Source organism: Brettanomyces bruxellensis, chromosome 6 (assembly GCF_011074885.1).
Source record: "Brettanomyces bruxellensis chromosome 6, complete sequence".
Classification (NCBI taxonomy): domain Eukaryota; kingdom Fungi; phylum Ascomycota; class Pichiomycetes; order Pichiales; family Pichiaceae; genus Brettanomyces; species Brettanomyces bruxellensis.
In genome coordinates, this window is record NC_054687.1 from 1,130,693 (window position 1) to 1,157,062 (window position 26,370).

General features: G+C 42.6%; 13 protein-coding genes across 13 annotated transcripts; 8 read left to right on the forward strand and 5 right to left on the reverse strand.

Moving 5' to 3' along the window:
- Positions 1-364: 364 nt before the first annotated feature.
- BRETT_003920 (uncharacterized protein) lies at positions 365-3,652 on the forward strand (the record flags this gene model as incomplete). The annotated part of the gene is made up of 1 exon (XM_041282420.1): positions 365-3,652. The coding sequence occupies one exon, from the start codon at positions 365-367 to the stop codon at positions 3,650-3,652; it is 3,288 nt and encodes a 1,095-aa protein (XP_041136259.1).
- A 143-nt stretch (positions 3,653-3,795) lies between these two features.
- Positions 3,796-4,473, reverse strand: BRETT_003921 (uncharacterized protein; the record flags this gene model as incomplete). Its single annotated transcript, XM_041282421.1, has 1 exon — positions 3,796-4,473. The coding sequence occupies one exon, from the start codon at positions 4,471-4,473 to the stop codon at positions 3,796-3,798; it is 678 nt and encodes a 225-aa protein (XP_041136260.1).
- A 360-nt stretch (positions 4,474-4,833) lies between these two features.
- Positions 4,834-5,516, forward strand: RPL38 (60S ribosomal protein L38; the record flags this gene model as incomplete). Its single annotated transcript, XM_041282422.1, has 2 exons — positions 4,834-4,839; positions 5,286-5,516. The coding sequence occupies 2 exons, from the start codon at positions 4,834-4,836 to the stop codon at positions 5,514-5,516; spliced, it is 237 nt and encodes a 78-aa protein (XP_041136261.1).
- A 992-nt stretch (positions 5,517-6,508) lies between these two features.
- Positions 6,509-7,474, reverse strand: BRETT_003923 (uncharacterized protein; the record flags this gene model as incomplete). Its single annotated transcript, XM_041282423.1, has 1 exon — positions 6,509-7,474. The coding sequence occupies one exon, from the start codon at positions 7,472-7,474 to the stop codon at positions 6,509-6,511; it is 966 nt and encodes a 321-aa protein (XP_041136262.1).
- Positions 7,475-9,545: 2,071 nt separating this feature from the next.
- BRETT_003924 (uncharacterized protein) lies at positions 9,546-9,920 on the forward strand (the record flags this gene model as incomplete). Its single annotated transcript, XM_041282424.1, has 1 exon — positions 9,546-9,920. The coding sequence occupies one exon, from the start codon at positions 9,546-9,548 to the stop codon at positions 9,918-9,920; it is 375 nt and encodes a 124-aa protein (XP_041136263.1).
- A 118-nt stretch (positions 9,921-10,038) lies between these two features.
- Positions 10,039-11,391, reverse strand: BRETT_003925 (uncharacterized protein; the record flags this gene model as incomplete). Its single annotated transcript, XM_041282425.1, has 1 exon — positions 10,039-11,391. The coding sequence occupies one exon, from the start codon at positions 11,389-11,391 to the stop codon at positions 10,039-10,041; it is 1,353 nt and encodes a 450-aa protein (XP_041136264.1).
- Positions 11,392-11,664: 273 nt separating this feature from the next.
- BRETT_003926 (uncharacterized protein) lies at positions 11,665-13,062 on the forward strand (the record flags this gene model as incomplete). Its single annotated transcript, XM_041282426.1, has 1 exon — positions 11,665-13,062. The coding sequence occupies one exon, from the start codon at positions 11,665-11,667 to the stop codon at positions 13,060-13,062; it is 1,398 nt and encodes a 465-aa protein (XP_041136265.1).
- An 821-nt stretch (positions 13,063-13,883) lies between these two features.
- On the forward strand, positions 13,884-15,743 carry BRETT_003927 (uncharacterized protein; the record flags this gene model as incomplete). Its single annotated transcript, XM_041282427.1, has 1 exon — positions 13,884-15,743. One exon carries the CDS (start codon positions 13,884-13,886, stop codon positions 15,741-15,743), a length of 1,860 nt encoding a protein of 619 aa, XP_041136266.1.
- A 596-nt stretch (positions 15,744-16,339) lies between these two features.
- Positions 16,340-16,915, forward strand: RPL9B_2 (60S ribosomal protein L9B; the record flags this gene model as incomplete). The annotated part of the gene is made up of 1 exon (XM_041282428.1): positions 16,340-16,915. The coding sequence occupies one exon, from the start codon at positions 16,340-16,342 to the stop codon at positions 16,913-16,915; it is 576 nt and encodes a 191-aa protein (XP_041136267.1).
- A 438-nt stretch (positions 16,916-17,353) lies between these two features.
- Positions 17,354-18,622, reverse strand: BRETT_003929 (uncharacterized protein; the record flags this gene model as incomplete). The annotated part of the gene is made up of 1 exon (XM_041282429.1): positions 17,354-18,622. The coding sequence occupies one exon, from the start codon at positions 18,620-18,622 to the stop codon at positions 17,354-17,356; it is 1,269 nt and encodes a 422-aa protein (XP_041136268.1).
- Positions 18,623-19,231: 609 nt separating this feature from the next.
- Positions 19,232-19,900, reverse strand: HIS3 (imidazoleglycerol-phosphate dehydratase; the record flags this gene model as incomplete). The annotated part of the gene is made up of 1 exon (XM_041282430.1): positions 19,232-19,900. The coding sequence occupies one exon, from the start codon at positions 19,898-19,900 to the stop codon at positions 19,232-19,234; it is 669 nt and encodes a 222-aa protein (XP_041136269.1).
- An 807-nt stretch (positions 19,901-20,707) lies between these two features.
- Positions 20,708-21,244, forward strand: BRETT_003931 (uncharacterized protein; the record flags this gene model as incomplete). Its single annotated transcript, XM_041282431.1, has 1 exon — positions 20,708-21,244. The coding sequence occupies one exon, from the start codon at positions 20,708-20,710 to the stop codon at positions 21,242-21,244; it is 537 nt and encodes a 178-aa protein (XP_041136270.1).
- Positions 21,245-22,939: 1,695 nt separating this feature from the next.
- On the forward strand, positions 22,940-26,011 carry BRETT_003932 (uncharacterized protein; the record flags this gene model as incomplete). Its single annotated transcript, XM_041282432.1, has 1 exon — positions 22,940-26,011. One exon carries the CDS (start codon positions 22,940-22,942, stop codon positions 26,009-26,011), a length of 3,072 nt encoding a protein of 1,023 aa, XP_041136271.1.
- Positions 26,012-26,370: the final 359 nt, after the last annotated feature.

Genomic DNA, 26,370 nt, shown 5'->3' on the forward strand with positions numbered 1-26,370 from the left:
CTATAATAGATGGCATAGCTTAACGATACTACAATACATATAGTATGGGTTATTGCTTAGTATCTGATAGTATATGCAGCATGGTATAAGATAAAATATCCTATCATATATCTTATGGCAGTGCTCAACTTGAACTGTGACAGCATAAAACGTATGACTCAGCACACAATATGGTGTGCGGATTTGCACGCTATTTTTCTTACATTCATTTTTTTATTTTTGTCGCTTACTTACACTTATTTAGTCTTAAGTGTTTACCATTGATCGAACACGGTTTACAGGCGGTGAGTACACTCTGCCGGTATTTCCCCTTTCCACAACCATTTTTCAATAAAAAGCATTGCAGCTTGCAGATCCATCCGGTATGCATATTGTGAAATTCCCGTGGCTCGCCCATCGGGAAAGTAACCACAGCTATGAAGTCTACTGCATCACAGTTAGTGCCGATGGTAAAAGACTAGCATCAGGGGGATTGGACGGCAAGATTCGAATATGGTCAATTGACACACTCCGGAAATACGAGCATAGCATTTTGGAGGCCAATTCCAGTGCGAAGCATGACAAATCAGGCAAGATCCGGCCAAAAATAACATCAGACAGTGATGAGAACGGATCTGATAAAAGCAGTGAAAAGACAATTACACAGGATCCAAGTGAGTGCCGGGACCTCTGTTCGATGAGTCGCCACACAGGTGCGGTCACGTGCCTTAAGTTCTCGCCAAATGGCCGTTTTTTGGCGTCTGGATCCGATGATCGGATTCTTTTAATCTGGGAAAAAGATGAAGAGGCCACCAGGCTGGCTCTGGAAGCCAGGAAATCGCTGAAAAACGGCATAAGCGGCAGTTCTTCAGCATTCGGGCTTGACTCAGGGGGCAACGGGGGCGAGATGGAGCACTGGACGGTGAGAAAAAGACTTGTTGCACATGATAACGACATCCAGGACATGGCATGGGCTCCAGATTCGTCTATATTGGTTACAGTAGGCCTCGACCGTTCCATCATAGTGTGGTCAGGCACAACGTTTGAAAAAATTAAGCGGTTCGATATTCACGAGAGTCATGTCAAGGGGGTGACGTTCGATCCTGCCAACAAGTACTTTGCCACGTGCTCTGATGACCGAACAATGAGGATTTTTAGATACAGGCGGTCCTCACCGACTGAGATAAGCTTTTCCGTCGAAAGTGTAGTCCGGGAACCGTTCCAAAATACGCCATTGACTACATACTACAGGAGATGCACGTGGTCTCCGGATGGGCAGTATATTGCAGCTCCCAATGCAGTGAATGGCGGAATGTGCTCTGTTGCAATAGTTAAGCGAGGCTCCTGGCTCTCAGATATCTCCCTTCTGGGACATGAGCTTCCTTGTGAAGTGTGCAGCTTTTCTCCCAGATTGTATCGCCTGCCCGAAGAGAACAGAGGGCGATCAAACAAACGGCACCATGGCAAATCTGGTGCACGGATGAGCGAGGAAAGGAACCATGCCAGCTCGGCTAATAGCGTAAATTCGACAAGCGAGGGCGGGAGCAGGGTGAATGAAGATGGGAAGAGAGAAGATGGAAAGAATGAAGGTGGAAGGAACGAAGATGGGAAGAATGAAAATAGAAAGAATGCAGGTAGAAAGAACGAAGGTAAAAATAATGAAGATGAAGTAAACAGAAGCAGGGAAAACTCGAAGTCAAAAGCAATGTCAGGAACACATTCTTCCTTGTCACCCAAACCGGCTTCCAATTCTCCTCCATCGTCTTTTTCCACTATTCTTGCTACAGGTGGCCAGGATAGATCTCTTGTGATATGGAGCACAGCCTCGGCAAGACCACTAGTTGTTGCAAGAGATCTGACCAGCAAGACCATTACTGATATATGCTGGGATCCATCTGGCCGCATTATCTTTCTCAGTTCGTTAGATGGATCGATAACGACTGCATTTTTTGGCAGAGATGAACTGGGCACCCCAATTCCACTCAATCAGAATTCCGCCCAGTTACACAGGTACGGAGCAGATAGAGAGAGTGCATATTTCCCGGAAAGTGTTGACCAGCTTCTTCTAGAAGATAGCCAACGGAAACTCGCAGGAAAAACACCAGTAAACTCTCGTATGGAGAAACTGATGACTGCACGAGGTTTCGGCATTGGTAAAAATGGCCAGAGCGGATTTGCATTGCCGTCCTCAACATCCCAGCCCCAGAAAAGAAGTATTCTGATGTCTAAGAAGCCTGCAATCAACGTGCTTGTCCCACGGTCCAAAAAACACCCAAACAGAAAGATAAACGTGCTCACATTGAGCTCTCAGAAGATGTCGGTGACCAAATCCGGCAAAAAACGGGTTACACCGACGCTTATATCGTCCTCATCCGGTATTTCTGGATTTACCAACTCTTTTGCATCCAGATCAGGCCTCTCTAAAAGTACTGATTCGATCAAACTTGCACAAAAGCTCTTTGCTAAGCCTTTTGTTCGACTCCCAAAGGCAGGTCTTCAAACACTCGTTTCCGGTGTTCGTGACAATCTTATTCAACTTCCTCCTTCTAATTCAAGCTCCTTGAGCACTTCCAACTTCTCAAATTCCAGCTTGCTTTCATCTTCCTCGTCCGGAAACCAGCTTTCACTGGCCGGAAAAGTGCGAGGTGGTGCATCTGGCGGATTCCCGCCATTACTTCTTTTGAATTCACCCAGGAAGCACAAAACGCCGTCCAGATCAAGCCTGGCATCGAGAAGATTGAAGCACTTTGGCAGGTATCCGGCATTCTGGGCTGACAGTGCTCTCGAGTCCTCTGCAAACATTGAAAAATTACCAAATACAATCGTCGCACAGAAGAAAAGCAACCTGAATGGTACTCCATTTAGGTACGTGCTTGAAGTTCGTAATCAGAAAGATAGTGTGCCTCGAAAAGAAGTAGGTCAACCAGTTGTCTCTACAGCTTTTTGTGTTGGGGCATCCAAGAAGACAATGGAGTACTTCGTGAACGGGAAGGTGAAACAGGTGGCAGAATCGCAGTTCGAAGCCCGCAGTTCGCATAACATGGTCGAGTATTGGGCAATTGCTACTCAGACTGGATGTATCAGTATACTAACTAAGACAGGAAGACAATTTATGCCACCTATACAACTTGGAAGCGAGCTTTCACACTTGCTGGCAGCAGGGAAGTTTTTGCTTGCTATCACTTTTGACGGCCTTGTTTACACTTGGAATCTCCAGGCTGGCCTGGCTATAGTTGATGGCATTTCTTTGTCACCATTGATCAGTCCTCTTGCTCAGTATGACAGCCACCGCCGAAAGTTCCAGAATAAAGTCAAATTTGCATCCGTTTCACTTTTACCATCCAATGGTATTCCACTCATTGGACTCACAAACGGCGACCTCTACACCTTTGACGTCGGTTTGGGTGTCTGGGTTAACATCATTGATTCGAGATATACTGAACAGCTCGATCTTGCGGATTTGAAGAAATGCCTCTCTTTTGACCAAATAAGCTTGCAGAGACTTGCATTCAGAGTAATAACGGCCAAGTCAAAGCAGTCACATCATTCACAGCAGAAAACAGCGGATAGCAATGCTTTAAAGTCTCCATGGACCAAACAGTTCTGTGAATCATTTGAACAGAATGTCGGCAACATCAAGCGTCGCATAAAGAAGTCGATCGACGACGCATGAGAGTTCTCCACATTCATATACCATTCATGTATTTGTACTTTAACGACTACGCAGACATTGAATAAAGAATCACCCGATAAACCATTAGTAAAAATATCATTAACCACCATACTATTGTACAATTATCTATGCACATTACTCTATCAAAATTTCTTGTGCCGTTTTGCCACATCTTCCCACTCCCTAGACTTTTTCTCCTTGACAGGTGTGTATTCTTCCCTGTAATGAAGAAACTTGCAGCTGTCTCCAAACCCACAATATCCATTCAAGAGGAAATCCTTACACACATCACGCTCATAATCAACAGCATTGTTAGCCTTGATGTGGATCGATGATGGTTTCCACCTGTCCACCTTTTTTCCATTCAGACTACCATTGTAAATCTTATCTCCCGCCTTATCTCTCTTTTGCGGCATTTTAAGGGCTTTCTGTAAGCTTTCTTGCTCTTTTCTCGCCTTTAATTCATCCTCGGCCAATCGGTCAGGATCGAATAATTTACTAACAGGCTTTTTATTAGCAAATTTGGCGTCCTTGTCTTTCTTAGAGTTATCAGTCGAATCTTTATCATTCTCATCCTTTCTTATGCTCCTTAACTGATCTTTTCCAACATTGCTCCCTTGATGCACATCACGGACACCATTTCGTATAAAGCCAACTTTTAATGGTTGAAGATCTTCCTCTTCCTCCTCGCTATCATCGCTATGACTTTCAATTCTTGATTTCAGCACATTTCGTAACTTTATGGACTTTGCAGTACTTTCGGGCTTTTTCCGTTTATTAATCCCTCTTTTCTGAACGTTACGCTTCTTGAATAGAGACATTTCCGAACAATGCAGATTGCAGATTGCTTTACCATCCGTGAATGCATGATAACTAGAATATTCAGCTTTATCGACAGCTTATCTTTAAAGGGCCAATAAATCATATCGCACTGCAGTACGCCTATTAATTAAATGATCACGTGCAATTGATGAGGGTATGCGACCCTGGCGTACCCTGGCGCACCTTTTTTTTTCGTTCTTGATTTTTTTTTAGAGCTGTCCACTTTCACAGCCCTGGCTCGACCTGACGAAGAAAAATTTCAGGCTTTGAAGAATCCAAGCAAATTTCTAGATACCTACACACTCCCTCTACTTCGTGATTACAATCAATCAATCAACTGATTAGCAATAGTACACAAGATGGCTGTATGTATATGATGTTTTTTTGTGGTGAGCCGCAGAAAGTTTGATATGGGAATAATTCTCAACGTGATTTCAAAAGTTAAAGAACATCTTGAGGGAAGCAAATTTGGTTATAGTAAATGAGGAGGGTTGAATCAGGGGATTGAACATTGAAGACCATACCAACTTTCAATTTGATGGGTACTTTATGCTCAGAACGTTGGAAAACAAAAGGTTGTCCGTTGAATGCTAGAAAATAGGCTTTTTGTGAATAATTAGAAAGGGCCGACTGAAAATTGTTTTTGGGATACACTTCAACCAAAGTTGAGTGATGTTTTCTGTAATATCAACATGATCTTATCCTGCTGTCAAATGAAATCATGCAATATCATGCAAAATATGCGAATCTTTCCATATCCTATTAGGACTTTTACACAAGACAAATACTAACAACTCTAACTTTACTGCAGAGAGAAATAACCGATATCAAGCAATTTGTTGAGCTTGCCAGAAGAGCTGACGTTAAGAAGGCCACCGTTAAGATCAACTACAAGTTGAATGCTAAGGGAAGAACCTTCAAGCAGACGAAGTTCAAGATCAGAGGTGCCAAGTACTTGTACACTTTGATTGTTAACGATGCAACCAAGGCTAAGAAGTTGACCCAGTCTCTTCCACCAACTTTGAAGGTTACCCGCGCTTAAGTTGGTGTTTGATTGATACATACTAATATAATAAATTGGCAAATATGACAAGATGTAGGATTAATTTAAGTAGGAAGATTTTATTGCGATTTAGGACACTTTTGGGATGTGCAACTGAGTAAGGGCTAGACTTAGTATTGGTTACTACAAAGGTACATGTTTACGATAGTTATTTACTTAATCCCATAAAACCGACGACATTATTAATAAATCTGTTTACATTTGAATTTACATTACAACCAATATTAAATTAAACCCCTTTTATTAACTAAATAAAATAAAATACCAAACACAAAAGATAAACCAACAAATCTGGAATGAAGGACACAGCCAACAAACAATAAAAAACAAACTAGGATGTCATTAGACCAAAAATGTCTGGGCACAACGTGGATTAGAGACAGAAGATGATTGCAATACCAAAAGCCAAATTCAACACTTGCCAAATTTCGACAATTGATCGCCCGATAAACTCAAAATTTAACGCAACACAGTCAAACATGTAAATTACTCTTAAATGCCAGTCGCAGCTAATTCAAGCGCGCCACAATGCCCCCAAAAGTAAAACAGAATAAACTGCACAACATCACTATAAGTTAACCAAACACCAAAGCAAAAAGAAGGCATATATGAAACTCAACAAACGAAACTGCTAACCACCCTAAAAATAACCCGCATTAAAATCACGTTTCCCAGACACGCCAAACCAGAATATAAGATAACACAAACAAGTACAATAGCAAGCGCTGATAAAAAAATTTAAAAAGCACGCCACGACAGAGGAAGAATGATCAGAAACTTAATTATAAGGAATGTCCTCAAATGATAATGGACTGTTTATATCCCCCGCCATTAATGGTGCTGCAGACCATCGATGAAACTATTCAAAATAGTTCAGCTTTTTTTTTTCTCTAACATTGGGACGCAAATTTCAGGAGCACACACATACACACACGCACTCGCACAATCTTAGGGAAAAAAAGCTGAACATCTTAAAATAGTAAACGTTTCACCGTGAGTAACATCAATACTGCTGAATGATGCACTTCATTAAGGCAGTCGAGGTAATCCATATCACTTGTAGGAACCACTCCCTCGTTCTGATCAACGATATCCACTGGCAATTTGTCACCAGCAAGATCTCTATCCTCTGGGTTGGCGACCATACTCTCGCCGCCAAACACGTTGTTTATGTAATCTTCATCATTAAGCATTGGAACATCGTCATCAAACAAGTTTGAAAACTCGCGTTTCATAATATTGTCATCATTAAGCTTAAACTTCGATGGGGAAGTAGAAGGTGGTGGTGACAATATTCCCTGTTCGAGCTCTAGCTCCTTCAATGCCTGCTGACTCTTATCTTTGCTACCCTTTGTTATCATCAAGTCACCCTCTTCAAAATCTGGAGAAGGGATTTCCTGAACTAGACGCGAGCCACTGGGACTTGCATCTTGCAAAGGTGACAAAGAGTCCGGAGAGCTCTCCGGTTCTTCACTCTGAGCTTCCGAATGTGTCTTCAACTCCTCTTTAGGAGTAGAAATATCAGATTTCGATTTCTTTCTCTTTAAAGGCTTCGAACTTGAATCCAGATCCAGATTTTCCGGTCTCTTCACAAGTTTAACAGATCTGACACCTAGACTCACATCAGAATAATCTATGTTAGCCTGCTGGAGCTTAGAAACAAGTTGTCTCTGAGACTCAAGCAGCTGCGAATTAGCCTTTGAAAATGCCGCTAAACAAGTTTCAAGCTGCTTCGCATATTTTTCTAGTTGCTCAACATGACGTCTTTTCTTTTCTCTCGAGGCATGAGCTGCCCTCCTATTACGAAGAACCCTCTCAATCCTCCTTTGCTCCTTCTCCTCTTTTGTTCTGGCTCTCTTCCTTGGTGGAAGAGTACCAATCTTGCCGTTTGACAAAACAACAGGAGAAATAGGTTTCGTTGAGCGTTTAGTTGCCATATTGAACAATTTGAGTCTAATATGATACTAGCGAGTGATGCGTGTGTGTATTTAAGTTTTGTGTGTGTGCTGTCACAAAATAGCTCAATATGAAAAAAGCTGTTTTGTGCCTGAAGTTTATTGCGTGAAGAAAGAGAAAGACTAAAAAAAAAAGGACACCTAATTTTTTATTAAAGGAGTGAGTTGGCTTCAAGAGGGCAATACGCACTTTATATACGTTAAATTATGGGGGAATTCTTTTTGTTAATTTTAGCTCTATTTTTTTTTATTTTTTTTTTATTTTTTTTTTGAACAGGAAATTTTGACGCGGAATGTAATCGAACCCGAGCGAAGAAAATGATAACTTCGGGATTAATTTGCCCAAAATGTGTGGTATCTCCACGCGGAAAGGACAGTAGTTCTAGCACTGTACGGCTAGCTTTATTTTGCACCTTTTTTTTTTCGTCTCAATTTAGTGATCTTGGTTTAGTGCTCGGATTATCTAATGTTTATTATATACGAGCTGTTGTGTTGATACAGTTTACCACTCCGATATGAAGCTTTACCATATACATTTTGCATTAACTTTGTCCGGGCTTAGTCTTTGTTAAATGACACCTTTTTGTTTTCTGTCTAATTTTTTTGGTATTAATGTGGTTGCTTATCGGTCTATTATATTATTCATTAATCCCAAGCCATTTAGTGCACATTTGGCCAAATTCCACAATGTTTTTCCTTTATAAACTTTTTTCGGGTATTAATTGGTGGCTTAGCTTGGCTGTGCAAAAAACTGAAACTCAAAAAGTGGTAGCCTAAATAGGTGAAGAAAAATGAAACTTACGTACTGATGTTGGAACAAGATTCTAGATTTGTTGGCCGCAGTCGCGTCAATAGACGATGTTGGGTCTGCCGCTTTTCCAAGGAGGAATGTGCGAAAATACCACATAGGCCATGTATTTGATCATTCCTCAAATAATACAAAAAGAGGAATTCAGGTATTTGGCACTATTTGCTAGGAAAAAGTGACATTATTGAACAGCGTGTAGAGAAAATACACTCTGGCTGTGCAAAAAGAAAAATCCAAAGAACATTGCTATAGTGTAAAGCCTAGGAAATGTCAGAGGATTATATTTGTGGCAAACATCGTAATCATATTAAACATAGCTTGGATTTATAAGAGTATTTTCAATATTCTATGGGTGCTTGCAGCTCATATCTCATAATCCACGATTTTATGTTGAGAAAGCTATCTACTTGCAATGTGTTTTTATTGCTTTTTGTGAAGAATTAAGCTTGCGAAAAGGGGATACTACATTTCATTTGATTTACACAACAACTTCAAACCAAAAATACCGCATGAATTATTCAAATGGTTCATGGTAATATTATATGAAAGGATATGTTAACGAAAAAACAGATTTTCCCGTTTAATCCATTTCTTTAGACCTTTTAATTGCTTTCGGGTAAGTTTGATTAATTGATGCTTTCAGCGCTTAGTAAAATGATATTTCAAAGCCGAAGCATTGCTCAACAGAGATTGCTTTATTATTCTAGTATTAGATCCTTAAAATAGGCCAGGCACTGTTCAAAAAAATGTCAGTCTAAATGATTGAGTTTGATTCAATCAGATTTAGATCATCATTTTTTTTGTAAATGCAGATAGCAAGCTTAGAAAAGACGCCAAATTGAAGATACAAAAAAATAATAAGATTAGTTCCGGGTGGATCTCCTCTGTCTTATCAGCTGAGGCCGACAGAGACCACATTCGGGCATGCGGGCCATTTTTATTATGACTAAATTTCTTTTGTGGGGAAAACAATAAAGCGATGAGCCATTTCTTATGGATACAAAAAAAATAACTCGCTAAAATGGATCCTCGTGCGTCACATACTCCGTTCTCCCGATGCCCAATTCATAATCCCGGAGATCATGCATTCATTAGAGAAAAAGAAGAAGCCATGATTCATTGGTATAAAAAGGGATACATTTGTAGTTTTGTTTCAATCATCTTACATGGAATGCGCAATTTGCAAAGGCGGTCAGTATCTCGTTAGCTACAACTTCGAAAACTATAAATATCTTAGCCAATATGATGACTAAATCTATTACTACTTTAAATCTTGCTTCTAAGTGCTTTGCTAGAAAGTACGAAATGCTCCAAGTACCAGCAAAGAAAAATGTTTATATGGCAATCTCCTCTAAGAGATATACCTCATACAGCAAGCCGAAACAATCCTTCTATGACATGTACAACAAGCCTCATAAAGCTGATACAACAGGTGAATATGATATTCAAAATAATTCCAATGTGAATAATAATGGACGAGGCAAGGTGTTCCTTGGAGAAATGGCATACGTGAATAATGCTGCCGATTCAGACTCGTATTCCATACCAGATGCTCCGTTCACTCCAACTGTTGTTAGTGATGATGTTGTCAGTGGCTCTGGGCACAGAACCCTGAACTAAGCCAGAAGCAGGATCTTCTAGTCTTTTAACAACCACTTTGATATACACACCTTCTAGGAAATTGCGTTTTTTTTACGAATCTCAAATCATAAATAAACAGGTTGCGTTTTATTGGTCTTCATTTCTCATACAGTGGAAGTTTCTCGCTTCTTTGAACAAAACTCATGACCCTTTTGACAGCAAGAATCCAACGCCTCATCTTTTCGTCCTTCATGATATTACTGATTCCTCCACTTTCACCATTTATTCTTGCCTGAGCGGCTCTACTGTGAATACTCACTGAAGCCACACCAATTGGCCAGGCCACATTTCCCACACTCAACTCCATATAGTTGCTTTCTGCTTCAATGTACTTTCCATTCTGGAGATTATACAATGTTGTGGAAAGTGTGATCGCAAGGTCTTGGTCGAGTTCATCTCGCTTGATCTTTACTAGTAGTGGAACCAACCATCTTTTTGTCTCCAAAAGAAGTGCATCCTGCTTTTTTTGCTGGTCCTTATTTCCTATAGCTTTATTACTTTCCTCCCATTGTCTAAGTACACTTTTAATATATTCTCGGCATACCATCGCAGCCTTGTGTAAATTCTTCGAGATATCATTTTTTTCAATTTTGATCACAGCGTCTGATTCTTCGGGTTTCGTTGATGTTATCATATCAGTATCCTTTGTATGCCCTGTAGATTTTATCGATTCTTTATTCTTGTCCACATTAAGCTCTGTATGCTTTTCAACAGGAGAATTAGTATGTTTATCTGTGCTATTATTATCCTCCTTCTGATCATCCTCTTCAACTTCATAATTGCGCTTTTCTTCACTCTTATTTTCCTCGGTATCCTCAGTTTTGCTCTCATTCTCGCATATGCCTTTATGATCATTATCATTATCGTTTCTGTCTTTATCCATATTTTCAATATCGTTTCTGTCTTTATCCACATTTTCACTTCTAACCACTTCACTATTATCTTTCTCACTCTCATCTTCTTCCCCAGTCTTATCCTCATTACTTTTATCATTATTCTCACTCTTATCTTCGCCTTTACTTTCACTTTTAGTTGCATTCTCATCCACTATCCTTTCCTCATTTTCCGCAGTCCCATATTTAAACTTCTTATACCGTGTTATCACATCCTTATCCGATTCTCCGTATCTCCTTACTGGTTCTTTCAGTTTCCTTAATCCAATCTCTGCATTCAATAATTGTTCATTCTTCTCTTTTGCTTTTGTTACTCCATAATATGACACAAAATTAGACTCATCACTTTCTTTGTTTCCCTTCTCAAACCTGTGCTGTTTTGAGCCCTTGTGCAACTTTTGCTCTTCCTCCAATTTTAATTCATCAATCTGTTGCTGTTCTCTAAGTTCTTCTTTTTCAATATCAACTGCCTTCACATACTCTCTTCCCTTTTGGGACTCCTCAATCACCTTCTTTTTCTTGTTGATTTCACCTTGTAGTAATTCTTCAAAGTCCATACTCTATTCCGATTTATGTTTCCTTTGACTTGCAATATAAGAAAACTTTCATCTGTTGTAATTCCACTCCATATCTAGTTGCTTTTTTTGTCAGATCGCAGTTTTGATTCTTGCACAGCCTGACGGTAGTCATGTTGGATTTTCTATTTTTTTTTTTTTTCTCAGTCACACTCGCTTTTCCTCATGTTTGACATTCGAAGACATCATTTACATTCAGCTGTGAAGATTTATTTGGTACAAGCTGCCACACCTTAATAGAACAGTGCTAGAGATATGAGCAGCCCCGTTAAAGAAGAAGAGAATGCCACAATTGGAGTGAAAGCGGAGAAGCCATACTTGGTTCCAACTGATGGAAATAATACTAGTGCAGAAGGCAGCAGCAAGACGGAAGACTCAAGCACTAATAATGTGGCAGAAAAGTCTGATCTTGAGAGTAAATCTGCTAGCCCTGTAGAAGATGGGCAATTAGATGACGCAAATGTGAAGTATGATGAGGATGGAATGCCGATACCCAGTGGAATTGAAGATGTTAAGGAAGAAGACCTTAAAGAAACAGGAGAGACATTAGACTTGAATTTAAAAGACACTGAAGACCCAATTTGGCTTGTCAAGTTAACGCCACAGCTTGCAAGACTATGGAAAGAGAAAGATCTAATGAATGGGCAGGAATTGGGACAGATAAAGATACAAAAAGGTACGACGCCGCCCAAAATCTTCTTGAAACTTAACGATAAGATTCCAGAAGAAAAGGCACTTGACCAGGAATACCAGCTAAGACTTACAAAGAAAGTTGTGAACAATGAATACATATTTAGCGAGACTGAATTTGACCATTTCAAGCACAGACTTCTCTACCGAACACAAGTGGTTGATATGCCATACCAGCCAAAGCTGAGAAGTCTGAATAAGGAGGCTTTAAATCATGCAGCCACGTGGACAAGAAGAACAAAAGTTTACAGGAGAAGGCAGCCGGATTCTGGAATGGGAACAACGCGGTCCGACAAGTATGTGAAGAAAAACAAGTCGAAATTTAAACGTTTTGTTCCATATGCGAAGACGATTCCAAAAAAGACCAAGATGGTGGGTAAAGTTGTTCATGAGTGCCAAGTGATTCCAACAAAGTTAGTTTCAAACAACAAGTTAAAGTTGGCGGCTCAGAAGAGGTTCTTGACTAACATGGTTAAGAGAAAGCATATTAATTATTTGAAAAATGTCGACACAGGTATATTGCAGGGAAAAGCTGGACCAAACATACACACAGGATCTACTATTACCCTTTCGAGAGAGCTTGCTGCTAAGAGAGAGGCTGCCAAGACTGAAGGCCGTGCTTCCCGTATGGACAAGAAGGCTTTGATGAAGGTGCTTTTCGAATTGTTTGATAAGTACGATTATTGGACGATGAAGGGATTGAAGGAGAAGACTAACCAGCCGGAAGTGTACTTGAAGGAGTGTCTTGAGAACATTGCCGTTATGGAGAGACGCGGACCTTATGCCTTAAAGTACAGGTTGAGGGATGAGTACAAGAAAAGTAGAGAAGTGGAAAGGAAAGTTCAGCAGGGACTTTCTTTGGACGAAGTGGAGGAAGAGGAGAGAAAGAGGGCACAGGAGGCTGATGATGCTGCTGATGAGGAAGATGAGGATGTAGAGATGGAGGATGTTGCAAAGTTGTGAGCTTGTACAAATATAATGAATCTTTTGACGTTACGACATTAAATGTAGTTGCTGGTGGATTTTTCATGAAGGAACGCTGGCCGGTATTTGGTGTGGTAAGAGTTGCAAATAGGAAAGGTGAATAAAAAAAAGAAGAGGGGAAAAGAAGGGAGACCAAAGAAAACAATTAAATATCATGTTTATTGCTTGGACCTGGAGCTTATGTAAATCCTTATTATTCTGTGATTTCTAGTTCAACTTCAATAAATGTTCAATTTTGTGATTTATATGTTAAAGACCATGCAATCTAATTGCTTAGGCACATCAAAATTGGACCACACTGCTTAATATACTGAGACACCAGTAAGCATATAAACATTTTCATTTTGGCTGGTCAGCTGGTCAATCCGTCTATAGTAAAAGCACACAATACACATTCCACCTAGATATTTAGACGAGACCATGCGGAACAGTCGATGCGGCTTTATCCCGTAAGCTGAAATAGGGTAAGTATTTTTTTTTTTTTTCCTCCCTTTGCCTTCTTTTTTCTACCACAGCCAGCAAGAGAACAAATAACAATAAGCATCATTGAGTTCTCGAATTCAACTATGGGTCCCTTTTGACTCCATATCCCGATTTCCGTACCAACAATTCGAATTCGGACCATCCCAAAAAAAAAGCTGACCATAGTGCTGGCGCTCAATTGCAATTCCAACGGAATTATTAGCGGCTAGTGTTGGCGAAACGACAACAATAAGGAAAACGCAAATTATTTCGGTACTGACAAGCTTTATACAGACCCCATCACCACCAAATAAAACACATTCGGCAACATCTTAAACATGTCGTCTGCTCAAGCAGAGCAACAATCGACTCACAGTGCGATGTCAGCATCCACAAGTGGTAACCAGCCGAAAATAAAGCAGCAAGACGAACTAACGGCAAATTTCACAGGTGTGGTTTCAAACGTACCATACAACTCGGAAGAACCGGTGACAGGACCAATGAAGATCCGGAAGACGATCGACCCGAATGCCTCAGCATCGATTCCAGTGCAATCATCGCCTCTTCTCTCATCTACGCCACCAGTTGTGAGCAAATGCCTCATTAGAGCATATCCGTTTCTCATCTATGCGAACAAGATTCTTGCAATTCTCACCTGGACGGACGAAAATCCCTTTCTCCCGGCCTTAGTCGTGTTGTCCTCCATCTTGACAATCCTCTACTTTGAGCAGATCATCACGTACTTTGGACATTTGCTCCCAGTTCTCTTTTTAGCACTATTCAGTCTTTCCTGTGGATTCATCGAAGGTCAACAGCAGGAACATCCAACTTTGGACGACGTGGTGCACTGCCTCTCAACGCTGGCCAGCCAATCAGAGCGGCTCCTGCTCCCTGTCACCAGCCTTAACTTGAGCGCTTACGACTTGAAAAGACTTCTATTCACCACCGTGTTCCTCTCGCCCGCTTACGTAATCGTCAGCTACTTCATCCTTACACCACGAACGATGCTGTGTGCGGCAAGCATCTTTTTGCTCACCTACCACTCGCCGTGGTCTCGGGTGTCCCGGCGGTTGCTATGGCGGTCCAAGACTCTTCGTATGGTCTGTTTCTACGTGACAGGGTTGGACTTTGACCAGCAAGGTGCGAAATCGTCACTTTTCAAGTATGCGATGCGCAAAACGAACAAAAAGTTGAAGGAGGTGACGCGTAAAGCAACCGGCGGAGGGAAAAAAGGCGCGGTTCGTTTTACTTACGTGTTGTACGAGAATCAGAGACGTTGGTTGGGTGTTGGCTGGACTCCTAACTTGCTTTCTTATGAGCGGACACCCTGGACAGACGAATTTCTCAATGAGGCAGAATCTCCAGATAACTTTGAGCTTCCCCAGTTGGAGGATGACTCTGGAATGCACTGGAGGTGGGTTGATAAGACGTGGAGAGTCGATTTGACGAATGATGGTGGTATCCAGCTTCCATCGACGAAATCCAGGACTACTGCCGACCCTAAGCCGGATGAAGGCTTTATATACTTTGACAACACGTGGCGAAACCCAACTACGGAGGACTCTTTTTCGAAATATACGCGTAGAAGGAGGTGGGTGAGGACTGCCGAGCTTATTCCTTTGGCTGATGATCAGTTATACGATGAGGAAGGGGAGGCAACAGGGGAAGAAGAGGGAGAGGTTGATGAAAGCGCTGTTGGAAAAGCAGTCGGAAAGGTGTCCCGAAAGACAGCAAGAAAGATGTCAGGAAGGACAGCAGGAAAGATATCAGGAGAGATATCAGGAGAGACATCAGGAAAGATATCAGGAAAAGCACTCGGGGCGGATGCTGGTGTCGGACATGTCCGTAGAAGAAGTGCACACTTTGCAGAGCAAGATGTGGAGTCTGAACCAGCAAATCAACCGTCAAAAGTGAAGTTTGCAGGTGTGGTTACAAGAAAGGGCAGTCAAAATGCACTCAATCAGACAGAAGGAGAGCAGAGTAAAGCCGAGGAGGCAGATACAGCACAACTAAGCAATGATGACATGAGACTACGGGCTGAATCAGTTAGTGCGGTCCAGAATGTGAGTGCAGAAGGGGATATTTCGACATCTTCTACGAAGGCGAAGAGGAGGAAGAGTTTGAGATTGGATACTGAGCCAAGTGTGATGGGTGAAGCGGATAATACGGAGGAGTCTCACAGTAAGAAGGATGATTAGAGAAATGAAATGAAGTTGATGAAGTTGATGAGTAAAAATGCCAAAGCAGAATTGGTAAAAGTAGAGACCAAAGAAGATGTGATTTGAATGGATGTGGATTATTGATGTGGTTAATTGACTATGCAATGGCTATACACGAATGTAATAATGCAAATATATACGGGGAAATACTAAATGCTTCAATACTATTTGAACATTGCACTACAAGCTGGAACATTAGTATAGCATTAAGAAGGGTCCCAAATTCCCCCACGTGTCGTGAATCGCTCTACCGAATAATGTGAATGAAATGTGGATTTAACATCAATAACAGTCCCAATATGCGGGAGCGGTGTGAGGGTTAGATGGAAATACCTGCTTTGCGCGATGTATATGCGGAATTTTTCCTAATAGTTTTTTTATTTTTTTTTTGGGCAAAGTCCTTGCGAAATTTTTCAAGGAGCCTCGAGAAAATATCAAAAAGGAAAAATCGGAAAAGGCTCGAGCAGAGCAGAGATAAGATAAGGCAGCACTGGAAATAAAGAAACGTTTTAAAGGAAGAGACAGACTAAGCCAGTCCAAAAAACAGCATCTAGATAAAATAATCAGCAGCCACAATGAAGTACGTCTCCTCTGTTCAGGACATCGAAGTCCCAGAAGATGTTAGTGTCATCATCAAGTCAAGATTTGTCAAGGTTACAGGCCCAAAGGGTGTTTTGACCAAGGACTTGAAGCACGTCAACGTGACTTTCGTCCCTGTTAACAAGAATCTCATCCAGGCTCATATCCACAATGGTGACAGAAGACATGTTGCCACATTGAGAACTGTCAAGTCTCTTATTACCAACATGATTACCGGTGTTACCGTTGGCTTCCTTTACAAGATGAGATTTGTTTATGCGCATTTCCCTATCAATGTCTCCGTCATTGAGGAGGATGGCCACCAGGTTGTTGAGATCAGAAACTTCTTGGGTGACAAGAAGCTCAGAAGAGTTGATGTTCCAAAGGATGTCAAGGCTGAAATTTCCAAGGCTCAGAAAGATGAGCTTATCGTCTCTGGTATTTCTGTTGAGGAAGTTTCCCAGACATGTGCAAACATCCACCAGATCTGCTTGGTTAGACACAAGGATATCAGAAAGTTCTTGGATGGTATCTACGTCTCCGAGAAGGGTCACATCATTGAGGAATTGTAAGGATGCCCCAGTTTCGTTTCATCTCTAATATTTCAATCATTAGACTCGCTCATTTTTCGCCCGTATCATTTCTTGCTTTTTGTCGCTTTATACTAATAATACCCGCATGAAGAATCCCCGTTTAACGATGTTTCGTACAGCAGTGTAAATTAATTCGGAAAGACAAGTCAGTTCTTCCTAATTCGGCTGTAGATACTGTAATAGAGCTGTATTTGTAATCACAGCTCTAATGTGATGCCACTGCAACTATAACTGTAATCTGGTACCACTGCAACTGTCACTATAATTTGGTGCCACTGCAAATTCAACTGTAGCTATATTGTAATGCATCCGTAACTATAGCTGCATATGCAACCGTCAGTGCTACTTGTAACTTAGAACTTACATCACCTCTTCATTTTATATTTTTCCATTTTATATCTTGAGCCTCAACTGCTGCTATAGTCCACATTTTTCGTCTATTTCATGTCCTTTCTGAAGCCAGACCTTGTAGAATCCAAGAGAACCAGAAAGCAACCCAAACAAAAGGTGCAATGGCTTATACATTGGCTGGTTAAGCACAAAAACAGAGTCGTAAACCAAGTCACAAGACAATCTCGCAATATCCAACTTCAAAATCCGCTTTTCGTACGCCACCTCCTGCATTGCATCGATGAACTTCTGCGAACAGACCTCGCTGGATTCAAATTCAACTCCGTTTGTTCGGCTCAGAAGCTTTTTAGCTCGCACTTTCACCTCAAAGTCGATTCTAGCCGAAGTTTCACGGTTGTTGAGCTCTCCATACTTTGCGTAATCATTTCGAAGACCCACCAAGATTGTTGCAAACCACGAAAGCAACTCGTGACGTGAAGAAAAGCGGTGGTAACGCTTGAGTTCTGTTTTGTGAATGATGCCGAGATTGAAAAGTAGCAAAGATTCGTCGAACCATGCGTAGTAAAGTGAGCAAATGCTAGTAATCGTGCTCCAGTTCACCCATAGACTTGATATCTCATCCATTTTTCTGCGTGGCGGGCATTTATGATTAACAATTAAAAAAACAGACTTGCGTATAAGCCTAATTAGCTTGATAACATGCACAGGTGCAGAACCAGCACGAAGAAGTTGCCGATAGATATTTAAACCAGAAATCGAGCCGCCAGAACGCAAAAAAAGCTCAGAATAAGCGATCAGAGCAATCTGGCGTACAAATACAACCGGTGACTTTGCAAAAGTGGCAATCTGAACACTATTTTTAGATGAATAAACGGTCTTTTTTGGTGCCTCACTCAAAATAAGCCTGAGAAGATACACGAGCATCTTTGCCGCCTTATCTCGGCCAGTGAGGTCGTTTAGGCACATTCTAAGAACCTCAAGCCAGTCCTTGTGAACATGTGGTATTGTTGAGACATGAGAATTGCCTGAACTAGCAGATATCGGTATGGCTTTATCTGAATTAGTACTTTTCTTCGAGGTTAAAGATCCAGTGTCAGTCATTCTTTCCGATTTGTTCGCATCTATCCGATCAATGTCAACACGCCGCGGTGTTGGTGTGGATGGCCTGGGAAGTATCGGAAGCCGATTTGCCGGCTCAGGTGACTTTAATGGGGAAGAACGTCGCAGTCTATTGAAATCCTGCTTTGATGACTCATAATATGGTGAATAGATACCGAAAACACCCGCATCCTTAAATGGATTGTCAACCAATGGTTCGAACCCAGAAGTGACCATTTTAAAAATGCCAAATACTGACAATGATGCCGGATCTCAATTCTCAGAAGAACAAATGTGAAAGTACGTGTGCTATGGTGTATGAGTCAGATAATGTTTCAGCAAATAATTTCGGTGAGAATGTTTAAGAGCTTAATTGATTGGCGAGGACAGTATGGACTCGCAATAAAATATAATGGCCTGAACAAGGTGCAATTCACTGCTGGTGAAGGAAGGACACTTTGGAATTGGTTGAAGTCTTGCCTTCCCTTATCTTGGAAAATACAAACGTGAAAAAAAAACAAAAAACGATCGAATAAAATAAATAAACAGAATTTAATCCAAATAAATATATCAATACGCGTTTCAGCAGAAATCGGCTTTGGCTCATTATTACTATATACCATTCCTAGGGATGGTCATAAATTACATTTAAGCCGTATAAATTGCAGCTGAACTGCATTTACCCAATACCTACATTCAGATCAAAACAAACATATGTTCAATGTTCATACCTCTATTCTATCTCTCGCACATGTATTCCACCACGCAAATACAGACACCCGTACACCACTGGAGTTACATGGCAGCTGAGCGATATGGGGGTGTAAAACAAGACATACCAACACCTTACATTAAAACACCCTTGGTACTAGGAACATCATCACGACCAGTAAAGCTGATTGCCTCTCTGATTGCAAGAGCAAGCGATTTAAAGGCACTTTCAGCCCTATGGTGATCATTGAATCCTCGAAGACAATCAACGTGTAATGTGATGTGTGCACTGGTGGCAAAAGACTCTAAGAAGTGAGGAATCATCTCGCAGCTTAGAGCACCAATTTTCTCTCTTTTAAGACCGATATCGATGACCGCATAAGGACGATTAGATATATCGACAACTGCTCTACTTAGAGCCTCATCTAAAGGAGCAAAACCAGTACCAAAACGCTTGATACCACGAACAGCACCAAGGGCCTTTTTGAAAGCTTCTCCAAGGGCAATTCCTATATCTTCTGTACTGTGATGATCATCTATGTAAGTATCACCTATACATTCGACAATCATGGACCATCCGGCATGCTTTGCCAAGGCATGCAGCATATGATCAAGAAATCCGATACCTGAGTTCACAGATATGGTTTGGTTGCCTGTCGTTTGAAGTGCATGCTTGTCCTGCTCTGCCTTATCACCAAATATAGAGTCTTTAACTTCGATCTTTCCTCCGTCTAAATTAAGGATCACCTGGACCTTTGTTTCCTTTGTGATCCTCCTAACTTCTGCGTATCTTTGTTCTGGCATGGCTGATTTTTGTATTTTGTGGAATGATCTTGGAATTTGAGCCTGCAAAATAAATTTATAATAGTATCCTTTAAGGAAATTAATTTGTAGGTTTGGTAAACTTGACCTCACCAATTGAATCTTTTCTATGAGTCAGCGCTGAAAAAAAATGGAGAGTTGAAAATTTCAGCCGGTTGCATGTTAAAGCCGGCAATAGAAAGCCTGAATGGTGTTGATTAAAGCATTCTTCAAATTAAGGGCACATGGACTAGTCGATAAACGGTAAGAAGAATGATGAATGCGATGTATTGATTATTAAAAAAAGAAATACAAATGTACCGACAACATGTGCTCCGTCTATCAAGATTTTGGTTTTGCTGATTTCGGCTTATCACTGCAAGAATAAATATATTAGAAACAACAAACTACAACGGAATGGCCAGAATACAGAATCAGATTCGGATTGATAATCCAAGATAATCAAGTCTGGGACAATCATATATATGTCAAGTAAATTCGATATCAAATCTTTGCAACAGTAGATATTTATTTTAATCATCCCTTTAATCGTAAGTTCAATGATACGAAAAATCCATCAAGTTTGTGGGGTAACAAGAAATGTCAAACTGTTGCCGAATAGTGGGAAGCCCGAGGTCGGCGCGAACCACCCGTAGGAAAGCGGCTGGATTTCTTAAAAAAAAGTGTGATCGAGAAATGGGCATATGGAAGCTGCAAGTATATAAGGAACCAGTTTCCCAGAAGTACTGCAAGCAATAAGTACAAAGAGTTTTCATCTAAGCTGACACTTATAGCTGCAGCAAATTCACTATGTCGACATTGAGGATGGCATCGATGGCTTTAAAAGGCCAAACGAGAATGTTCAGTGTACTAAAGTATAGAAGTACAAAACTTGCATCTGAGCATCTGATGAAACCTCAGGGCACAATCCAAGGAAGACACGTGGAGAATTACCACTACGACAAAGATAATAACCTTGTAGTGAATATCAAGCCTCTCCCACGGAAAAACGAGTCGGTGGAGACTAAAAGAAGAAGATTGCTATACCAATCGAGAAAGAGAGGAATACTAGAAACAGATCTTTTGTTGAGCAGATTTGCAGACCGGTACTTGATAAAGATGACAGAAGCAGAGCTCAATGAGTATGACAAGTTGTTGGATGAGATGGACTGGGATATATACTATTGGGCGACGAAAAACTACAAGATAACGCCTCTTCCGGACAGATGGAAGCATTCTAAGGTGCTGAGAATGCTTCAAGAGAGCAGCAATAATGGGGACAAAGTGATTCTGCGAATGCCTGAGTTGAAGAAGGAGGAAATGACGATTGGGCTTGCGAAGGATTGAGGAAGAGAGGAGAAGGGAAAAAGGAAGAAGGAGGGTGGAAGAAGGAGGGTGGAAAAAAGATGAACGAAAGAAAAGATGAAGGACACGAAAGAAGAAAGGCAGAGGTTAGCATGAGGAAGGAGAGTTTGAGGAATCAGCTTTTCGTGCACTGCACCAATAGTAGGTAACCTCATAGTCATTTATTTAGTCTACACCAGTATTGGAACTTCCGAAATTCACATCCCGCATGATGTTCTAGGATATAAAAGTCTTGAGATAACATCAGATAACCCGAAATAATATTCATGATTTTTTGTTAATTTTTTGTTTGCATTCATTCTTTTTCTTCATCGTCTGCCGTTTGTTCGTAAATTGGCTAAGGATTTGTAAAAATGAAATAAAAGAAGTTGAATGCTGCAAATTTGTTAAAGTATGTAATGCAGCGATTTTAGTTCGCTGGAGATTGTTGAGACGCACACCAAGAAAAAATAAGAAAAAATCAGAGGCTCGGCAACAATCGTACAATTTAAGGGTGCCTGTGCGAATAATTATTAAATGATCAAGTAGTAGGAAGGGAGGTTTAGATTGTGCTTGCTGATCTAATGAGTAATGTTTTGTGCCCGGCACTAACGGGGATCACCATTATAATGCTATGATTGAATATGACTGTAATTGTAAAGGCTGCTGTAGATGATATATTATGGCAAAGAGGAAGGAAGCACGAAAAGATACGGAAATGGGTTGGAAATGGTATTGAATAATTGAATGATTAAATGATATTGAATGATTAAATGATATTGAATGATTAAATGATATTGAATGATTAAATGATATTGAATGATTAAATGATATTGAATGATTAAATGATATTGAATGATTAAATGATATTGAATGATTAAATGATATTAAATGATTAAATGATATTGAATGATTTGAGCTACTGAATGATTCGAGCTAATGATATTATGATATCAAGCGTATTTAATAATTCGGATTTAATGAGTTTGGCGTTATTCAATCAACATCAGTTGGTCACAGTGCAACAGAAGCTTTATGCTGAAACTAATCAACCTCAATTGTGCGCTGGACCGGCGAAATTAAATTCTAAATATAAATTTTTTCTCCTGCCTTAAATTCTGGTTTGGAAATTCATTCAACCACCCCAAATCAAGCAATGAATTTTGATCAGTTCCTGCTTTTTTTTCTCCATTTTTTCTCCTCGGGCTTCACTTTCTTTGTTTTCGGGCTGTAATGCCTTTGTTTGCTGTCCCGGCTTTTTCAAATTTATTTGGCCACATCACGTTCCGCGGTGCTGAATCAAGAAAAAATAGAAAACCACAGAAAAGAGACAGGGCCCGGTCTTTCGGTTTTTACCGGTTTCTCGTCTCGGCCTCTCGTAAGTTGTGTTATTATTTTTAATTTCACCTCTTTTTTTATTTACTCTTGGCTCTATTTCGTTTCCGTTAGCTTTCATTTTCCAGATTGTCTCCCGTTTTCGATCCCATTTACTGTTTATTTTCAGTTTCATTTCTAATTTCATTTTTTTCCTTCTATTTTTCACTACCGCTCAGTTTCCGTTTGCTCAAAGTCTACTGCACTTTTCAATCCAGATTGTTGATCTGAAAGCCCATGTTTCTTTTTCTTTTGCATTTCTCAGTTTCCAACCACACAATCAAAATCAACTGAATTCCAACTTGCCAATCATAAGTTCTCAGAATGAGAGACAGTGTTTCTACCGGGGAAGAGAGTAGACATGCTGTGGCGCAGCCAGGGGATGGCGATCGCGATGTGGCTGTGAGGTATAATATGCAGGATCGACGCGTCGGAGACATGGCATCCTCCGGGGCTGTTGGTCAGGAGCGCGCAGGTCAGCATGCGGACACGCGCAGCCTTGCGGACAAGCACAGTGTTGCAGACACCCGCAGCCCTGCGGAACCGCGTAGCCCTGCGCACCAGCACAACGAGTCCGGCGCATCCAGCGCCGCAGACCCCAGCGGAGAAGTCCACATGGCCAAGCGCCCGGTCTCCAAGAGGGCATGTCTTGCATGCCGTGAGAAGAAAATCAAATGCGATGGTGAGATCAGTTACAGCGTTGCGGGCGGAGCGGAGAGTGACGGCGGAAAGGCGCCAAAGCGCTTCACTTATAAGAAATGCACCAATTGTATGATGGCGGGGATAGAATGCGTGTATGTGCCAAGCCGGCGTGGAGGGCGCAGGAAGAAGCACCACAGCCACAGCGCGTCTCTGGAGGATGCGCACGCAGCGCATGCCAAGCGGCGGGCGGGCGACATTCGCATGTCCGACCCGCGTTTCTATATGAGAGGGCCTGGCGGTATGCCGCATGCGCCTGCGCCTCCGCCGCCACCGGGATGGGGATTTATGGGCGGCTACACCCCTCCTCCGCCACCGCCGCCGCCAGGTGGCGCATTCTACCCTGGCGCATTCTATCCTCAGGGATATGCGCTGAATCCAGGCGCATATTATCCAGGGTACGCATCACCGCAGGATGCGTCTAGAAACGGGGAAGACGACGAGGATGACGGTGACGCAAGGGAGGGTGGCGCTGTGGATCACAGGAAGGCGCAGCGCCCTGTTCTTCCGCCGCTTGACGGCCGCAGTAAGCTGTTCATGCGCGGCGGCCCATTTGCGCCTCCTCCGCCTCCGCCGCATTTCCATGTGCCGCCTCCGCCTCCATTCTTTGGTGGTGCGGATATGCGGCACCGCGGTCCGCCGTTTCCTCCGCCGCCACCTGGACCGCCAGGGGGTGCACGCGGGATGTTTTATGGCTACCCGCCCAGACCGTTCCCGGCGCACCATGCGCGTGATAGCCGCGGTCTGATTTCGCGGGGTGACAACGTTGATATCATAGACGCAGGACCGGGCGCAGACACCCTGCGCAGTGGCACATTCTCGCGGTCGCGCCGCACGAGCAGCGCCAGCGACGATCTCCCGGGCTCTGACTCATACGGGAAGCGGGAGTCGTTCGTGAGCGCCACGTCGGGTGCGGATGCGCATGCGGCCAGCGCCACCTCACTTGCGCACTCGCGCAGCGCCCGTGCGCTGAAGAATACGGACACGGAGCTGCCGCTATTTGTCACCGAGGATGGATTACATAAGGTGGGGCTCCCCTCCTTCGGCACAATTCTCGACATTGTCGACTTGCACTACAGATATGTTGAGTGCAACTTCAAAATTCTTCCAAGTAGGCAGCCGTTCGTCGAACAGATGGAAATTTCTGCGCCGTTTGTGTCGCTGCTTGCGGCAATATTCCAAAGTTCTATTAACTATTGCAAAGAAGGCGCAGTCGAAGAAGCGAAATTTCTGGATTTGCATTACTGGTCCGCGCTATATGAGCGCCACAGGGACGTTGCCTCACTCCAGATGCGCCTATCGATTTGTATTCTGGGCTGTTTCCGGGGCCGCGATGATCTTCTGAATGAGTCTTCACAAATGATAAAGGTGATGAAGTGTTTGGACTGGGGGGACATCCGCAGGGGAGGGTGCGCTACAGCGCATGCGGGTGATTCAAAGCCTGCGCCGGGCGCATTAGCTGCGCTGGCCTCTCCAAGCGTCTTCTGCCCTACCACACACCAGGCGCTTGCCGCAGAGTGCTTTATCCGGACGTTGTGGGCCGTTTACCGCTTTGAGATATTCCGGCGCGTGCGGGATGGGAATGCGGCGCAAGGTGCGCAAGGTGCGCAAGGTGAGCAGGATGCGCCCGACTTCTACAACAGCACATTAACTTTGCCATCTTCAGACGCAGATTACTACTCTGCAATCGACAACCCAATGGGACTTGTTGCTTATTTATCATCGATCGAGAGGAAGACGTTGAAGGAGGCGGTGAATGGCGATTTTACACTTTTCACTGACAGTGCGGCAACGATTATTTGCTGCCGCTTTTTAGAGCAGGCGCTGGATTTGGCTGCGCCGGCGCAGGACCCGGCGCTCGAGCGCAACATCCTCAGGCTGCGCCGGTGTGCTGTGCTGGCGCCTTACAGGGTTAGCAGGGGCGGTGTTTTGACGCTGGATGCGGACAACGCACTTTCTTGTGCTGTTCTCGATTTGGCGCTTGCGCTGTACCACTACCGGCGCTCGGGCGCACTTGCGCTCTGGCCACTTGCGCGCTTGCCGAGGGGCAAGGCGCCTGGCGCACCTATCTTTGAGCGCACGTACTCCAAGAGTGAAGTAATCGACCATGTGGCTGCGGGAAAATGCACAAGTGAGCACTGGGAGAACTTGCTGCATGCGGCGCAGTGGGCGCTGGACGTGCGCCAGCTTCTAATGCTCGGCAAAGGCATCTTGCCGGATGGAACCAAGAAGAGCGCAATCGTTAACTCGGATGCGCGGTATCCGGCGGCAGTTACCGACGTTCCGAAGGAAAATGAGGTGTGGGCGCAGCTGCCGGATTTCATACAGACGGTTGCGCTGGATGCGGCGGTGATTCTTTCGTGCTTTGCAATGTACACAGTGGCTTTCAAGATTAGTACTTTGAACAATCAGATAGTCATCGAGGACGCGGATTCCGGCGCTGCAGTAATAGCTAGTATACCAATCGAGAATACCGAGATGCGCTCGTGCGCCAGCCTTGCGCCACTGGTAGGCGCCACCATGGATGCGGGTAATGCGCAGGAGCGGCCGCAGGCGCAGACGCGCAGGGTGCTGCGCATGATCGAGCAGATTAACGAATATATTCGCGCATCCGCACAGTACTTTGAGGAGCTCCGTAATGTGGCTGATGAGATTTCGCGGTTTGTGGCGCAGCTCGAGCAAAGCTCAGATGCATAATTATACAAGTAGCAAATATGTAATGTTAACGGTAATATAATAATAATGATGATGATGGAATTTTCTACACGGGAGGTGTATCCGAATGTAGGTTGTTATTCAAAAAAGACAAAGAGCGCAAACTTAACAAAAAATAGTAAAATAGAACATAACATATAGTTTAGGATTCCAGCCAACTATAGGGCATAGCACCGCCACCAACCGGCGGGTTTCGACAAAAATACAAATGCAGCACGAGAAATAATGGGGAGGAGGGGAGAAAAAGATGGAGATAATGAAAAATGAAAGATTAAAAGACAATGAAAGATGAAAGATGAAAGATGAAAGAAGAAAGATGAAAGATGAAAGATAGTGAAGAT